The sequence below is a fragment of the Medicago sativa genome, chromosome 7, assembly GCF_051527215.1.
Source record: "Medicago sativa cultivar Bolivia chromosome 7, Bolivia_mono, whole genome shotgun sequence".
Lineage (NCBI taxonomy): Eukaryota > Viridiplantae > Streptophyta > Magnoliopsida > Fabales > Fabaceae > Medicago > Medicago sativa.
This window is the reverse complement of record NC_140755.1, coordinates 74,268,732-74,287,142: the sequence shown is the minus strand read 5'-3', so window position 1 is coordinate 74,287,142 and position 18,411 is coordinate 74,268,732. Positions and strand designations below refer to the sequence as shown.

The 18,411-nt window shown below is 32.9% G+C and overlaps 2 protein-coding genes across 2 annotated transcripts; both read left to right on the top strand.

Annotated features, from left to right (window-relative positions):
* Positions 1-917: 917 nt before the first annotated feature.
* On the top strand, positions 918-9,197 carry LOC146908389 (phospholipid-transporting ATPase 1-like). The gene is made up of 9 exons (XM_085723201.1): positions 918-1,098; positions 1,293-3,099; positions 3,708-4,056; positions 4,229-5,018; positions 5,196-5,319; positions 5,461-5,680; positions 6,053-6,511; positions 6,594-6,907; positions 8,776-9,197. Exons 2-8 carry the CDS (start codon positions 1,389-1,391, stop codon positions 6,790-6,792), a joined length of 3,852 nt encoding a protein of 1,283 aa, XP_085579327.1. The 5' UTR covers positions 918-1,098; positions 1,293-1,388; the 3' UTR covers positions 6,793-6,907; positions 8,776-9,197.
* A 6,047-nt stretch (positions 9,198-15,244) lies between these two features.
* Positions 15,245-18,191, top strand: LOC146908388 (putative WRKY transcription factor 70). The gene is made up of 3 exons (XM_085723199.1): positions 15,245-15,683; positions 16,449-16,553; positions 17,328-18,191. Exons 1-3 carry the CDS (start codon positions 15,367-15,369, stop codon positions 17,731-17,733), a joined length of 828 nt encoding a protein of 275 aa, XP_085579325.1. The 5' UTR covers positions 15,245-15,366; the 3' UTR covers positions 17,734-18,191.
* Positions 18,192-18,411: the final 220 nt, after the last annotated feature.

Below are 18,411 nucleotides of genomic sequence, written 5' to 3'. Positions count from 1 at the left end.
ATTAGGTACTGAGACTAGTGTTTCATTGAAGTTGTGACGCATGATCAAGAACTAAAACTCAAAGTCATTTTCATTTATATTCTCCCCATGAGGTTAAGGACAAGTGAAGTAAAACACATTTTCATGAAAAGTGACATCCTTAGAGACAAAGTACTTACGACTAGGAGAATAACATTATCCTCAACAAAGACGCATCTAACTACGCAAGAATCCAACTCAGGTTAGTGTTGCCGATGAACATATACAAAAGCAACATAACCAAACACATGAGACTCGAGATTCTACAAAATAGGAACAAAACGAAATCGTGAGATCAAAAACTAAACATGACTAACATTGTCTATAACACGAGATGACACACAATTATTTAGATAAACCGCAGTCAAAACTTCTTCACCACTATGTGATTTTGGGACAAACATTTCATAGAGAATAACTCAAACAACTTCAAATTATCATGGTTTTTTATTTTTGCGACACCATTTTGTTGTGGAGTGTTAACACATGTGAATTCATGGATAAGGTTCTGTAGTCAATATATATATTTTTTAACAGATGAAGATCCATAGTCAATAAATAAATTAGAAATGTAAAACTTTTTAGGCATACATATAATCATGGAGAGGGGCAAAGCCCAACATATCATTGAATAATATTTTTTTTTTTAGGGAATATAATTGAATAATGTTAACTAGATAACCTTTTTTTTTTTTTTTTTTTCCTGAAGGAAGATAACTTTAGAAACTTATATAAAAATGTGGTACATGAAATAGTTTGATTGGATGTTTACGTAACGATATTTTACATCGAAATTAAATGATAAAATAATTTAAAATACATACAAATTAAATAATTGAAAATAAAAAAGAAAAAAAGGTAAAAAGAAATGGAAGAGTGAGTAATGGCATTAGTTTGTTAGGTGATGGCCTTTAGAAAGGAAGAAGAAAGAAGAGAGAGAAGTGTGAAGAAGGAAAAAAAAGCAACGTAACGAAAAGGATTGGATTGATTGGTGGTTCACCGTTCCCCTCTCTCTCAACACAACACAGCACCTGATTCCTTCTCTCTCCTCTTTCTCTCTCCACATTCTCAATCTTTCAGGTTCATCTTTTTTCTTCTTCTCTCATTTCATTTTTCAGATTAATCCTCAAATTTTATATCTATTCATGTTTATCTATTTTTAACATTATTACAACCATACATCAGGGTTAAAAAATTAAATTAAATTAAATTGATCCTTGATGCGCTTTTCATTTCAATTAATTATTCATTTCCTTCGATTTCATCATTTTCAGGGAAGAATCATTAATTAATTAATCAATTAATCGATTATTCTCGCCGTGAATATATTCGCAAACGCGATTCTCCATAATGTGAATGGAGAATTATATATGAGTTCCGATCAACCACTACTTTCCGAACCAGATCTTGTTCCTCCTGTCATACATCACCGCCACCGGAGATCCGGATCCCGTGAGGCCGTCGAATCTCCTCCAACCTCCAACCACAGGGAAGTTGTGTTGGCCAAAGATTGCAGCTTCCACTCAGCAGTTAACAACAACAATAACAGTAGCAGCATTTCCACTGCATCAGCTTCTGTTACAGAGCTTCAAACTCCTGATTCGCAGTTTCCTTTGGAATGCCCCACGCGGGAACAGGGACGCCTGCGATCGTGGGGTGCAATGGAACTGCATGATGTTAATACTGTGCCCTTTGAAATTTCAACAACTCCATCAGCATCATCAGCAGCACCAACACCTTCATCGCGTAGGATTCGTCATAAAAGTGTGCAGTTTGATGACCAGATTTTACATGAAGACAGTGCTAGGTTGATTTATATAAATGATCCTAAGAAAACTAATGATAAGTATGAGTTTACTGGGAATGAGATTCGGACTAGTAGATACACTTTTATCACTTTCTTGCCAAAGAATTTATTTATTCAGTTTCATAGGGTTGCTTATTTGTATTTCCTTGCTATTGCTGCACTTAATCAGCTTCCTCCGTTAGCTGTATTTGGGAGGACAGTGTCCCTTTTTCCACTTTTGTTTGTTCTTTTGGTTACTGCTATTAAGGATGGATATGAGGATTGGAGGAGACATAGGTCGGATAACAATGAGAATAATCGCGAGTCTTTGGTTCTTCAGTCCGGTGATTTCCGGTCGAAGGTTTGGAAAAAGATCGAGGCTGGTGAGGTTGTTAAGATTTTTGCTGATGAGACCATTCCTGCTGATATGGTCTTGTTGGGGACGAGTGATCCAAGTGGGCTTGCCTATATTCAGACAATGAATTTGGATGGAGAGTCGAATTTGAAGACGAGGTATGCCAAGCAGGAAACGGCATCTGTGGTATCGTCGGAGGTTTGTGATGTTTCTGGGATTATTAGATGTGAGCAGCCGAACCGGAATATTTATGAGTTCACAGCTAATATGGAGTTCAATGGAATTAAGTTTTCTCTTAGCCAGTCAAACATTGTCCTACGAGGTTGCCAACTGAAGAACACAGATTGGATAATTGGTGTTGTGGTTTATGCTGGACAGGAAACAAAAGCCATGCTGAACAGTGCGGCTTCTCCTTCCAAGAGAAGCAGACTGGAAGGTTATATGAATAGAGAAACACTTTGGTTGTCGATTTTTCTTTGTATCATGTGTTTGGTTGTGGCCATTGGGATGTGTCTTTGGCTGGTACGCCACAAGAACCAGCTTGATACCTTGCCTTACTACAGAAAAACATACCTTAACAATGGCCCGGATAAAGGAAAGAAATATAAGTACTATGGGATACCAATGGAAGCGTTTTTCTCCTTTTTGAGTTCTGTGATAGTGTTTCAGATAATGATTCCCATATCTCTTTACATCACCATGGAGTTGGTTAGATTGGGGCAGTCATACTTCATGATTGAAGACTTGGATATGTATGACGCTAGCTCTGGATCAAGGTTTCAGTGTAGATCATTAAATATAAATGAAGATTTGGGTCAAATACGCTATATATTTTCAGACAAGACAGGAACACTTACAGAAAACAAGATGGAATTCCGAAGGGCTAGTGTAGATGGGAAGAATTACGGGAGCACCTTGCTTACTGCTGATAATAGTTCAGGTATTTGGTCTCCCCTTGAGATAATTATATGTAACTTTAGACTGCTTAATGTTGCTTTGCAGTGCCGTTGTTGTGTCTTGTCTCGCTGTTGTTGCAGTTTGAAATTCTCGTCACTGAAATTCTTAATATTTAGGGATTGAGATTATGCGAAAGTTTTGATTTCTCATGTAAAATTTGTGAAATGCACAAGTTATGCTTTTAGAATTCTTCGGTATATGGAAATGGTTAGTTTGCTTGACAGGTTGATGAAAATTGATGCCAATATAGAATGTGCTCTTTAACTGTCATTTTCTATTCAACTTCAGAACTACTTCTAATTGATCCTGGGGTGGACCTACTAGTGATAATACCGTGTGAATATATAAAGCCCGATCTATAGTTATTGTATGAGAGCAGAAGCTTCATGAGTTAGCAGCTGGTTTTCTTTCCTTTGTACAATTTAGCTTTTCTTGTGTACTTATTTGATGAAATTGTTATGCTTTTCAGTAAGTTTTTATATTTTGCTTTCAGCCTGAATGTGTCAGCTGCATGTGTTCTTAACAAAAACCATCTGTAAGCGAATAATGAATTATAGTTCTTATCACAAGTTTTTTTGTGACGTTTTGCAGCATTGACAGATGTTATTCCTAAACAGAGATGGAAACTCAAATCTGAAATTGCAGTTGATCCCAAACTAATGAACATGTTGCATAAAAACTCAAACAGAGATGAAAGAATAGTTGCTCATGAGTTTTTTCTTACATTGGCTGCCTGTAATACTGTGATTCCTATACTTAACGATGGTGGATTTTCTGGTTGTGGAACAAGTGAATTAAATGAATATGCAGAATGCATTGATTACCAGGGAGAATCCCCTGATGAACAAGCTCTAGTTTCTGCAGCCTCTGCATATGGATACACTCTGTTTGAGCGGACATCTGGGCATATTGTTATTGACATCAATGGTGAGAAACTCAGGTAGATTGTGACTTCCTTTGAGATGGGTTACCACTTTTATATTTTGTTTAAATGATGCTGGAATGCATGATTGATGAAACAGTATTATGTACGCACATTCTAGTTCAGTTTTGTACTTTTTATGTTACCTATTTAGATTACTCAGTAACTTTATTATGTTTGTGGTATATAGATTGGACGTATTGGGCTTGCATGAGTTTGATAGCGTGCGAAAGAGAATGTCCGTTGTTATTCGGTTTCCTGACAATGTTGTAAAGGTGCTAGTCAAAGGCGCTGATACATCAATGTTTAGCATTTTGGCAAATGGCAGTGAGAGCAACAATAGCTTATTGCATGCAACTCAGAGTCATTTGTGCGAATATTCTTCACAAGGTTTGCGTACCCTTGTAGTTGCCTCTAGAAGTCTTTCTGATGCAGAACTTGAGGAGTGGCAAAGCAGGTATGGAGAGGCAAGCACTGCGTTAACTGACAGAGCCAGTAAACTACGTCAAACAGCAGCTCTTATAGAATGCAATTTAAATCTACTTGGAGCAACTGGAATTGAGGACAAGCTGCAAGAGGGTGTACCAGAAGCCATTGAGTCCCTACGGCAAGCTGGAATCAAGGTCTGGGTTCTTACCGGTGATAAACAAGAGACAGCAATCTCAATTGGTCTTTCCTGCAAACTTCTCAGTTCAGATATGCAGCAAATTGTTATAAACGGCACTTCAGAGGAGGAATGTAGAAATCTTTTGGGTGACGCCATAGCCAAATATGGTGTGAGATCTTCATGTAGAGGGAATCAGAATCTGAGGAATAAAACCAATGCTGAACATGGTGATCTTGATATTTCCAATGGTTCAAAGTCAATGAGTTTGCCCAAATGGAATCCAGGAAAAGAAGAAGGAACTGATACTCCATTGGCGCTCATAATTGATGGGAATAGTTTGGTTTATATTTTGGAGAAGGAACTGGAGTCAGAGGTAAAATCATCCTTCCCTGTTAGATTTATTTTTTTGGAATATATATCCTTATTCGACGTCTAAAACTTTCCTTTTCTGTTTGAGTTGTTGGAGGTGAATATACTACTGTGTTAGATCTGAGCTGTTAAATAAGACTTAACGGAAAATAGATACTGATTTCCTTTTTCTGTTCAACAGCTTTTTGACCTTGCAATTTCCTGTAAGGTTGTGCTGTGTTGTCGTGTTGCACCCTTGCAGAAGGCTGGAATTGTTGATCTGATAAAGAGCCGCACAGATGATATGACACTGGCCATAGGTGACGGTAAGTTCTTTATACTAGTATAAAATTTCCCTTAATTCATATTTGATTTTTCTTGGAGGTTCTGGTTGATGGTGACTAATAATATTCCAATAGGCTGTGTCCATGAAGCTTAATCATTTTCTTTGGGAATACTTTTGACAGGGGCCAATGACGTGTCAATGATCCAAATGGCAGATGTTGGTGTTGGAATATGTGGGTTGGAAGGGCGTCAAGCTGTGATGGCATCAGATTTTGCTATGGGACAATTTCAGTTTTTGAAAAGATTACTTCTTGTTCATGGGCACTGGAATTACCAGCGTGTTGGTTATTTAGTTCTGTACAACTTCTACCGCAATGCTGTCTTTGTGTTGATGTTATTTTGGTATGTATGAATTTCTTTGGATACTATGGTTGAGTTCCTCATGTTTATACGAGTTTCTCTTTCATTCTTTTTATTATTTCTGCTTATGACTAGTTGTGGACAGATAATTGACATTTCTTTTCAATATTTTAACTGATGCATCCGTCTAGTGGGAAAATACTTATTTTAAGTTATACACTTGTTATATTTTAGTGCCAGGATGCCCGAAAATAATAATTTTCTTCCCTCTTGATGTTCTTGCTATCCTTGTTGAAATATGTAATATATAGGGTGCATCATAAATTTTGGGCTCAGAAGTTATTCAATTTTAATAATAGTTGCAGGTTTTATGAGATTTGTAACATTTTAATGTATTGCCTTCCTTGTCTGTAGGTATATATTATGCACGGCTTTTTCCACAACTTCTGCATTAACAGATTGGAGTAGTGTATTCTATTCTGTGTTATACACATCTGTACCCACAATTTTTGTTGGTATTTTGGACAAAGACTTGAGTCATAGGACACTCTTGCAGTATCCAAAACTGTATAGTACTGGTTACAGGCAAGAAGCTTACAATATGCAATTATTTTGGATCACAATGATTGACACAGTATGGCAGAGCCTTGTTCTCTTTTACATACCATTGTTTACCTATAAGGATAGTTCAATTGATATATGGAGCATGGGAAGCTTGTGGACAATTGCAGTTGTTATCCTTGTAAATGCACACCTGGCTATGGACATCAACCGTTGGGTATTAGTTACTCATATTGCTGTCTGGGGATCTGTAGTCATTACATATGGTTGCATGGTGATATTGGATTCCATTCCCATCTTTCCTTTTTACTGGTTAGTTACATGTGTCCTACAATAGGTATTATGATAGAAGTACCCTAGGTTATAAATATAACACGTTTCAAAATTACTGCAGGACTATATATCATCTGGCAAGCTCCCCTACATATTGGATAACAATTTTGCTCATAATAATTGTGGCATTGCTACCCCGCTTTACATGCAAAGTTGTTTATCAAATATTCTGGCCTTCAGATATCCAGATAGCAAGAGAAGCTGAGCTAATGAGAAAACGACATGATCGTTTTGAGTCAAGGCATCAAGCTTCCAGTTAACTTGTGTTACTCTCATGCCACTTATAGAAACTAAAGAAATCTCAATATAAATGGCCCCCCTCGTATTTGTCCATCGCAAAGCATTCCTGTGGCAATTGGTTTTATAAGTTACCAGGTAAGAGCATGGTCTCTCTTCCCCCTCCCTCTTATTTCTTTTATTGCGGACCCCCTCCCCCCTGTTTTGTGATATTCTTTGCATTAGTTTTGTTGCTATCTATTAATGACTTGATTTTAGTTTTAAAATTGTCCAAAACCTGTAGCGAGTGATTCTGATCTTTCATTAGTTTAGGACATCCCTTTCTTCGTTAATATCTGTTACTAAAGGTTTTAGAATATAGAGATCATGTGGCCCTGAAGTTCTGATCATAAATCTGCTATTTGAGGTACTGGTAAATTGTTGATCCATTGAAAAAAAAGCCATCATAGTTGGTGTAGTTTGCAATTAGAATATAAGGTTAATTGAATGAGGAGTATTTGTGCTTAAATATGCTCTGAGGTTGATTATTGATTTATTGAAAAAAAGGTCAATTGTGGTAGATATAATATCCAATTAGAACATAAGGTTAGTTGAATGAAGAACATCACCTGTGCTTTTCTTCCCCATTCCGTTTGTATTCACGGGTGGGGGTGGGTAATGAAATGGAAGGAGGTAAGAAGTGGGTATTGGCAGTGGTTGAAAAATAAGAAAGTGGAGAGAAAATTGAGTTTATTTAATTTTGACTTTCTATTGGAAACTAATAGAATTTAATTAAATGTGTATTCAATACTTTCTTTAGAATGTGGAGAATGAACATTCAAAATAGTCAGTGCTTTACGAACTATCTAATATTTTGTCCAATCACCAGTCTTTACAAATCTAGAGTTCATATAGTTTATTTAAAGAAATTAATGGATGAGTTGTTAGTGTAGAGTTGTCTTACACTGACGTCCAATTATAATTCTCTCCATTTTGCCAAATCAGATTATCTTTTAAATATATTTAATTACGTTCTAATCATGTTCCACGACCACCATCATCGAAGTGGTGCAGAAAATGGGCTTAAACAGTATGGCAAAGGCACCACTGTCCAGTCTATGTCTGTCTCAGTCTCAGCAACCTTATCCTCCTCGCTGCTGGTCCTTTAACTACGCATGGACCTGACTTTCCCGCATCATTGAGTAGGGATTTCTGGTCCTTCGAAAAAGGAATATCACGAGGTCATTAAATGCATGATTTGAGGATATTGTCACAATTAAAATTTCATAAACTTATATGAACCCTTTCAGAAAAATAATAACATTTTCATTTAGCTTTTTCAGTTCGCCACGATGAGCTGATATACAACACCAAGTTATACAATAAAGACCCATCTGACATTGATCCAAGTTGCCCAAGGTGAAGAAAGGGATAACCACAGAAAGTGGGGAGGGGAGACTACAAGAGACGCAATATAAAATAAGATTAAAAAGCAAATTTTTTATTAAAAATGATCTAAATTAATGACGCAGCTAAAGGGTGAAATTTGATTGGATGTTAGTATAAAACATAATTTACAATAATGTCTGCATATCCCTTGATCTCTTATCTTAAACTAAAAGAATATTTACGTTATAACACAACGTTGCGTCTAGGTTTGCACTCTAACATGGGGGCGTAAAAGTAATTTTAAATCTAATTTTGAATTGATATATGTGTGCACCAATTTAAAAAAAAAAATTTGGTTTTGCTCAGTTTTTGGATATTTTGGTGTGATTATTACGTTTTGCATTGAATTAAATATTCATAAGTTGATGTTTAGTAGAAGTTTTGAGCCATGAGTGCTTTTTATGGTCATAGAAGTGCATGTACCATTCTGTGTGTATATATGGAGGCTTTAGTGAAGAATGTTGCGAACATACTTCTACATGATGAAAATGAGCCTTGATCCTGAAAAAAAGCGATGTCTGTCTTAAGTTGTTGTATTCTCTGCTTGGTCCTGATCTTTCCTGATCTGAATTCTCCAGATGAGTTGCAGAAGCAGAGATTGCGTTGATGTAAGACAAATGCTTGGCATTCTACATAGTTACCGGATCACTTGGGGAAGCACGTGGCAAATTAAGATGCCGTAGCTAATAATTAACTTGTTGGCTGGCTTTTCAACTGCCTCTGGCCAGGAAATTAAATAGAAGATGGAGGTTATGATAGGGTCACACTAATCTCCAGCCATTTGATGTTGGGGATTTTTTCAGTGGGACAATGCAGACACGATAATGATCCATCCAGGGGTCTATAGAGTGTAACTAAATGTACAATAGTTCTGTAAAAAATCAGGTTTAAAAAGGTCTTTTAACAAGAGAATGTCTCAAGAAAGCATAAAATGAAAGGGAAAAGGTAATTTTCATACAGAAGCATTTATTAATTTAAAGGTCCTTTAGGTAGCGTGGAATGAATGTAATATGCTAAAAAGTGTGTCTCAGTGACGATGGAAAACCACTATCTGAGTCATACCATACCAGAAAGAACGTGTTTAGTCCTCCAATGGGACTTTTCCATTGGCAACTAAGAAACAAACGACTCATGGTCTCATAACGTTCTTTGAAGTTGGACTATGCAGTGGTATTTTTCAAAAAAAAGTTTGACTGCAGACTAGCCTCTGTCCTGATAGGTCGATTCATGCATGTTAGATTGTGTTTGAATGGTCATAAAAATTATTATTTTTAGATTGACTGGATTTTTTTTTTTTTGAGGGAAGATTGACTTGAGTTGATGGGGATGACTTAACAGAATGAATTGACATAATTTGAGATTATTTGAATGAGAAATGATATTTGTACAACCATTTGTGACAACTTTCTCTTTCATACTTACATGATGTTCTTTTTCTCTCTCTTCTTTTTTCTTTCTCCATTGTTTTTGATCAATAAGAGAAGAGAAAAGCAAGGTTATCATGAAAGTTGTCTAAATAGATGTACATATATTAGTACTACTCTATTTGAATTGTTTAAAGGAAAGGGATGAGTAAGGAAACTACTGTAGTTAGAATCCTTTGGTATTTTTTATTTTTTTTTTAAACAGAAACTCTGGTATTCCGTTGGCTCCCCCAAAGGGGGCATTTTTATGGTAACATTTGGGTATGGAATTGAATTAAATGCTTTTTTAATCATTCCATTAAATTGTTAAATGCACACAATTTAACATGCATAAAATATCCACTTTAGAGTTGTTGAATTTCCACTCTTGTTTACAATAAAATACAGTAGATTGAATTACAGTGGTACTTTTTTTTTTGCTTCCTAATAATTACGGTGGTAAGTATTCATCATATATCCTAAATATATTATAAAACTCAGTTTATTTATTACATCTAGAAAAAAAATCTCAGTTTATTACATATTACTCCATCCGTTTCAAAATGAGTGTCGATTTAGCCAATTGCACACATATTAAGGAATGGAATAAAGTAGTCAAATGTCATAGCAATTTTACCAAATTATCCTAATCAACTTTGGTTTGTTTTTCATTAAAGAAAAAATAATACTTTGGAAGTAGTGTAACATAGTATTAATTGAAAGGTACAACTGAAAAGAAAAAGTTATTATTGCATTGAAAACCGAAAGTGACATTCATTTTGAAACAATTTTTTTTGGAAAGCGACACTTATTTTGAAACGGATGAAGTGTTATTGAATCCGTAAAAGAAATGTTATTAAATATTTTAAAAAAAAATCCGTAAAAAATGTTATTAAATATAGCATTAATCACATTTTATACTCCCTCCGGTCCTATTTACAAGAGACAATATACTTTTTAGATACATTAAATAATTTATGTATTTGGTTTAAGTTCTTGACTAGATACATATATTATTCAATGTATCTAAAAAGTCAACTTTCTCTTGTAAATGGGACCAGAGGGAGTAATATTTTAGATTTCATGAGATACCTACTGTACTTAAAACAAAACACAAAGAACAACAAAATGATCACTTCCAGAAGCCAGTGTCAATTACACCCTCCGATCATAAATATAAACAAAAATTTATATTTTACATTCATTCATTAAATGATGTATGTTATCTAAAATAAAAACTACATATATTGTTTATTGAATCAATCTAAAACATAAATTTTTGCTTATATTTGTAACCGAGAGTGTACGTAGTACCATAGAATCTAGTAGAACTATAAAATATTTCATCCGAGGTTTTCGTTTTCACGAATGCATGAGCCTTTTGACTTTCAAAACATTTGAATTTTTAGAGTGGTACCATAATTAGACGTGTAGGCTTTTCCTAAAATATTGTAATCAAATTCCATGTACATGTGACCATACTTTTTTTCCTTCCATGATGGCTTGACCGGGATGAATGAAACGACAAAATTGAGTCTCACAACGCGATTTGTCATTAGTTCACACTTGCTTTTTTCGCTGGATTCATACTATGATACCAACAATTACCAACCTTTGATATGTTTTTTTCCTTCCCTTGTTTTCAAATTTTTTATAAATCCGAAGGTTGATTCTGATTTTAAACCAATTAAATATACATGACAAATATTACGAGGATCTATTAGCAAAGTGGGTGCACATAAAGGTTAGTGTTTATGATTGTATAGACAAATAAAAAATTACTACTTAACTACCCATCATTTAAATTATTTTAAAGAAGAAAGAGTGAGAATGGGTATTGCTTAATTTAAGAGGTGTATTTGTTTACTATTCATTTAATTCTTTCATATCCTATGTGATTTCAAAATAATGGATGATGCCACATGGTAATGAATTGCTGATGATAATAATGTATATTGTCACTTGATATAATTTTCATAATCAGATATTAAAAAATGTTACTTGCAGACTAAAACCATTAGAAACAATGTCATCTAATTAATCATTGGTTAAAAAAATGTCTTCTAATCTATTTATAAAACAAAACATATCAATTTAAATATGAAGCTACGCTGCAAAATATTATAATTATACATTTTTTACAAGGATATCAAACACTATGTTAATGGTTTGTCTTTAATATCTTTTGAGTCAAGTATAAGAATTTTTTTTATATAAATTTTCAAGTTCGGAGGGCATTATGCACATAAGTGCAAAACTTCAGGGGGATATTTGCAAAACATGATGTTGACTAACATAAGAATTTGACGGAGGGGTAAATTGATTAATGTTGTGCAATTTCTGGGGGGTAATTGAAGTTTTGTTAACATCAAAGGGTAATTGATGAAATTGGCTATTTACTCATTTAAAGTTCAATTGAAAATGATAATTATATTTAATGTCACATACTTCTCGAATAGATTTGATTAGGGATAATAAATAAAAGAAAGTAGAACACATCTGGATATACAGTATACTTACTTGGGCGTATGTGTGTGTTTGTACAAGAATCTATCCAGAGAGAGCACGTGATTACGTTGGGGTTTACTATCTTGTTGACACATGTGCACGGCCATAAATGGCGGATCGAACAATATACTCTATTGAATTTAAACTTGTGTGGAAAAGTCTTAAAAAATTTCGGACTCAAGTTCTATGATATGCTTTTTAGAAGAAAAAAGAAATACATTCAAATCATCTGCTATGCTAAGAATGGGACAAAAGTTTGGTAAAAAAAAAAAAAAAAAGAAGGAGAAAAACACGCAAGATACAACAAATTTATCCCCACAAAAATAAAACTTTACCCAATGTCAATGTGAGCTCCTGAAATAACAAATCATTGTGTAATCCTAAACAAACAAGTGGTTGTGTGCACCATCGATGAAGGTTAAACAGAAACATTGTGCCAAGTTGATGTTCCCATCCCGCTGTGCTTCGCCGCTAGATCATATGGAAAACATGTGATCAGACAACCGTAAAATTACCCTAGGGTTTTCATTCCTAGTCTCTCCATCTCTTTGGGGTAGCATCTCCTATAGTGGAAAAGGTGGTGGAAACTTAGAGGTTTGAACATGTAGAGATAATACCTGTAAATTTTGTATAAAAGAGAGTAGATCAGAAGGAGCATAATTAGATCACTAGAAGCATATGAAACCTAAAAAACTATTAGTTAAACTATTAAAAAATATAATTTAATGTGTTGGATCAATATATGATTTAAGATAGAATACTATGACCTTACTTGACCCACGTAACTAACCCCACTTAGTGAGACAATACTTAGTTGCAGTTGTTGTAAAATAAGTTGTTTTAAAATAGTTGTATAAATATCATTTCTTTTTGATATTTTTTTAGAAGGTTTTTAGTCTTTTTGGACTAAGTTTTGGTTTTTATTGGAATTTGAACACTATAAATGTAACAATTATTAGTTAATCTAGTGGTTGTGCGTAAGTGGTCAATAAAATTTAGTTGAGAACGAATCGTCGGAAAGAGTTCAAATTTAAATCTCAAGTGAAACAATCATTTTTTTTGTTTAACAAAAGTGAAACAATCATTTAGTTAGACTTTATTTTTCTTTAGACCGAAGTATAAATTACTATGACCCATTCACTAGATGAGTTAATTGGTTTGAAGGAGAAACGTAAGAATTAAAATGTTAAGAATGTCATAACTGCTTCTTGTAGTTTAGTAGTTAAAAATTTACAATTAAGGTGAATAAGTGAGGAATTCATTGTTCGAATCTCGACATCTGCATATAAAATGTGATGCTTCTATCAATTGAGTTATAATTTTGGAGATAACTTCTTTTTTAACATGGCACATCAATTTTAAACATTTGATTCATTATTTTTTGGCTTAATTGCACTTTTGCCTCCTATATTTTGCCAATTGTGCGATTTTGCACCCCATTGTTTCAAACGAGCGATTTTGCACCCTATATTTTGCCAATTGTGCGATTTTGCACCCCATTGTTTCAAACGAGCGATTTTGCACCCCATAGTTTTCACCCTTTCTGATTTTGCACCCCAAAAAATCATAAAAATATTCAGTTTTTTTCCAAAAAATTTAAAAAATCAGAAAATATAATCAGATTTTTTTTTTTTTAAATTCTGGAATTTAATTTTCAAAATAGAAAAAAAGTAAGTTTTAAAAATTTTAAAAAAAGGTCAGATTTTTTTAAAAAAATTATGGAAAAAAATTTAATTTTTAAAAATCTGGATACAAATTTTAAAAAAAGGTCAGATTTTTTTGAAATTTACTTTTTTGTATCCAGATTTTTAAAAGGTCAGATTTTTTTCCAAATTTACAAATATACAAAATTTACTTTTTGAAAATTTACAAATTTTAAATTTAATTTTTAAAAATCCAGATTTTTTTGTATTTTGAAAATTAAATTTTAAAAAAATCTGACCTTTTTTTAAAATTTGTATCCAGATTTTTAAAAATTAAATTTTTTTCCAGAATTTTTTTAAAAAAATCTGTCCTTTTTTTAAAATTTGTATCCAGATTTTTAAAGATTAAATTTTTTTCCAGAATTTTTTAAAAAAATCTGACCTTTTTTTAAAATATGGATATATGATTTTTTTCTGATTTTAAAAACAATTACTATATTTTCTGATTTTTTTTGTAATTTTTTAAATTTTTTGGAAAAAAACTGAATATTTTTATGATTTTTTGGGGTGCAAAATCAGAAAGGGGGAAAACAATGGGGTGTAAAATCGCACAATTGACAAAATATAGGGGGTAAAAGTGCAATTAAGCCTTATTTTTTTATAATATTAAATTTTTGTGAGAAAGAATGATATCCCAATAGATCATAGAAGGTAAGAAACTCCTTAAAGTTTAAAGAGTGCTAACAAAATATTTACGTTCATCTTAACACTACAAAGCTCAAATCTTAAAACATAGTCATTAGATCATACATACTATATTTAATATTAATTTCTTCTTATATATTTCTAATTTTATTTATAATTGTAGATGGCATCCATTTTGATCCTTATCCAAGCATACTCCGCGCACCCAACATTTTAAACTACTTTCTTCTTTATGCATAAAATCCAATTCCAGGGCATAATCGACATTTAATTGTCACACCAGCTAAGACATTGGGGACTATTACTCCTTGAACAACAAATCATAGAGTGCCACCTGTCCAATGACGTTCCTACTACGCCATAACATGACGTCATCACTACAACGTCAGATTCGTTTCCCACGCGCCAAGCTCGCTTCTAAGTTCCACTCGAGGATCCTAAGCCATACACTGTACACGAGACACATCCTCCACCGTTAAATTCTATACGCTTTCATGCAGCGCGTGTGGAATTAAGTTGCATTTTGAAAGGAGTTGAATTTTCATACCAAGGTTCCTCCAATCTTCGAAGCATGTGCAAATATAGCAACAACTTGGGTTAGTTTATCATAAAAATATACTCCCTCCGGTCCTAAATATAAGCAAATTTGACTTTTTAGGTTCATTCAATTAATGATGTATGTGGTTCATAATATGGACCACATACATCATTAATTGAATGAACTTAAAAAGTTAAATTTGCTTATATTTAGGACCGGAGGAAGTAAAAGCCTATTTATTACATACTATACTAACCCCTACATATATTATAAGAGCTCAGTGTTTGTGTATATTTTTGACATAGGAAAAAAAAAAATCTAGTGTGACAAACCAAAAATTTTCTAAGATTTCTATACCAAAAAGAAAAAAAAATGGAAAATGAAAATCTAGCTCATGGTGGTCGTGGAAAGATAGTTGATGAGTTGTTAAGAGGCCATCAACTTGCAAACCAACTTAGAAATATTCTTAATGAAAGTGGTGATATTGATAATAATGATGGATCAACAATACCATTTGCTGAAGATCTTTTGAAGGAAGTGCTTACCACCTTTACTAATTCCCTATTGTTCTTGAACAATAACCCTACTTCTGAGGGCTCTGATTTGCAACTCACCAAATCTGAAGACTCTTTGGAAAGTAATTGCAAGAGTTCCATTGTTAAGGAACGAAGAGGCTGTTACAAAAGAAGGTAATTATTATTACTTAGTAATTTTTATTATATTTCTTATTGTTTTATAAATCTTTGTATATGTGTGCGCATCTGAGATCCATTTAAGAGTTGACTTCTTTTAACATATATTTTTTCAAACACACTGCTTAGGGATTGAATCCCTAACTCTCCCATTATATCTATATCCACATTTCTACATCTACAATTTGTACATGATTTACTATATAGTTTTGTTTAGGAATATAGTGCTTTTTTCCTTCTTTTTTTTTTTTAAGAAAATATTTTATTTTGGCTGATATATTTTTTTCCTCTTATTTATTGACTAATGTAATTTCACTTATATTTGAACTTTTGGATGAGGTAATGTATGCTTTGTTATTTAATTTGATTACAGACTATTAGCCAATTAATACTTTTGTTGTTATTATTATTATTATTATTATTATTATTATTATTATTATTATTATTATTATTATTATTATTATTTTGGTGACCATACTTTTGTTATTGTTTGTCTTTTACATATGAGTAATATTGGACCCCATCAATTATTGTTCATCATCATTGAAGGACTATGTTATATAATTAGGAACGTCCTGATCTTTATTAATTTGCTCGTTTCTAAAGTTTGTTAGTTATGGTTTGAGCTGGCACAGTAAAATTATTTGATTATATATATGTGTCTACACACACACACACACACACACATCATTTCTTGGTTGAGTTTTTTTTTTGTTACAATTGGAAAACTTATCAGAAAATATATACAATTCTTGTTTACAGGAAAATTTCACAAACATGGGAGAAGGAGTCTGAGCTGCCTGAGGAAGATGGTCATCAGTGGAGAAAGTATGGCCAAAAAAAGATTTTGCACACCGATTTTCCAAGGTATATTTATACGACACATTAACCGCACAAACCTTTTTTTACAAGGGAGTTTCTACTACACACTTGTAAATTGATGTGTATCGATGCACTTGTTTCCTAATTCAATAAATTAACTAACATTTTTATTAATTAAAAAAGTTATTTGTCGATTTTATATTTTAGAAAACACTATTTCATAAGAAAAAAAATATCATCTCATTGTTTATTAAGAATCATACTGAATATTTTACATTTTATAGCAAAAATAAATAAATCAGTATTCACTATTATGAGTAATAAATATTTAAAACAATAAAATTTTATTTCATTGAAACCTTTAATAAATAAGATTTAGTTATTATAATTGTAAATGATAGAAAATAATTTAAAAAAAAAATTCAGGTATTAATTTAAGGACTCAATGCACTCGAATTTTCAAGTGTAAACTAGAAATGACCTTTTTACAAGGTCATTCAATTAAATTTCACTATTTGTACAAATTGTCCGGTTAATTAATTTTCAAAACAATTAATCTAAATTATCATTAACTGTTGAGATTTGACTTGGTTTAATTTATGTATGTCTCTTATATCTGTTTATATGAAATTTATTTATTAGCTAGCATCTTAGGGTTGAGTAGGTCCAGTGATTTAGGTCAAAGGTTAATTGAACTGAAAGAGTTTCTGATGGATAAATAGACATGACAACTAATTAATATTTGTTAATACAAACAAAAATCCTCTACTTCTTACTAATCAATATCACTAAATGAATATGTACTTATGTGCTTTGCAGAAACTACTACAGGTGCACTCACAAACATGATCAAGGTTGCAAAGCAACAAAACAAGTCCAAAGAATTCAAGAAGATCCACCTCTTCACAAGACAACCTATTCTGGCCATCATACTTGTAGAATCTTGCAAAACCCTGAAATCATGGTGGATTATCCTACCGATCACTCTTCCGTGTTTCTTAGTTTTGACAACTCTTTCCCAACACCAGCCAAACAAGACTGTCCTTTTCTCTCAGTGAAAAAGGAGGAGTGCAAGGAAGATATTGTTCATCCACTCTCTGGACTCACTTTTGATGATCCAGAAAAGGATGTCACACTATCATCAACACTTGATTCTCATGATCACCTAGGTGTCCATATTTCTGATATCATGTATGATGATGTCCTTAATTGGCCTCTTTCTTAAAATTTGATTATTCACTAAGTTTTGATCAGTAACTATCCTTTGTTTTCTTAGAGTGTTTTTCTAATATGAATTTTAGAAAAGTAGTGCAAATTGTGCATCATTGCGTAACAAGGTTATGTTGGCATGAATTCCAAACTATGCTTGTATTCACCATATAAGGTTTCAGGTTTGAACTCGATGGATAGAAAGGTGAGACCCATTAAAGGTAGCCAACCAACCAGATTTTCGATTGAGATTAGTTATCGATAAAGTAAATGATATTTGCATCAATAACATGGTTAAAAAAATTGTGGAAGATGTAACTCGGGAGGTTAGATAAATATGGTAGCTAGATTTAGTTCCAATTATGTAAAATATATTTTGTACTTCTCCATTTTCAATGAATGATACTTATGTTTTGTAAAAATGTGACATAATCTTATCAACAAATTAAGAAAAGGAGCCGTTATTTTGCTTGACATTGTGATTGAAGAAAATGCTTTATTCTTTAAAATAATAGCAACGTGTATTTTTTTTTTTTGGGTGAAGAAAATCAACGTGTATAGTTGCGAATAATAAAAGCAACGTGCAGCGTTGTACCAAAAAAACAACAACGTGTGCAGAGTGATTAATTACATGTAGTACACTAGTAACCTATGAGTATATTGATGAGTATTGAATAAACTATAGGAGATGAGG

What these genes read in the sequence shown, in the direction of transcription:
- LOC146908389 (XM_085723201.1), top strand. Translation starts at nt 1,389, where the DNA reads ATGAGTTCCGATCAACCACTACTTTCCGAACCAGATCTTGTTCCTCCT. An exon ending in ATCAATGGTGAGAAACTCAG is followed by an intron (nt 4,057 to 4,228) that starts GTAGATTGTGAC and finishes TGTGGTATATAG; the next exon opens with ATTGGACGTATTGGGCTTGC. An exon ending in AGAAGGAACTGGAGTCAGAG is followed by an intron (nt 5,019 to 5,195) that starts GTAAAATCATCC and finishes TCTGTTCAACAG; the next exon opens with CTTTTTGACCTTGCAATTTC.
- LOC146908388 (XM_085723199.1), top strand. Translation starts at nt 15,367, where the DNA reads ATGGAAAATGAAAATCTAGCTCATGGTGGTCGTGGAAAGATAGTTGAT. An exon ending in AGAGGCTGTTACAAAAGAAG is followed by an intron (nt 15,684 to 16,448) that starts GTAATTATTATT and finishes TCTTGTTTACAG; the next exon opens with GAAAATTTCACAAACATGGG. An exon ending in TTGCACACCGATTTTCCAAG is followed by an intron (nt 16,554 to 17,327) that starts GTATATTTATAC and finishes TGTGCTTTGCAG; the next exon opens with AAACTACTACAGGTGCACTC.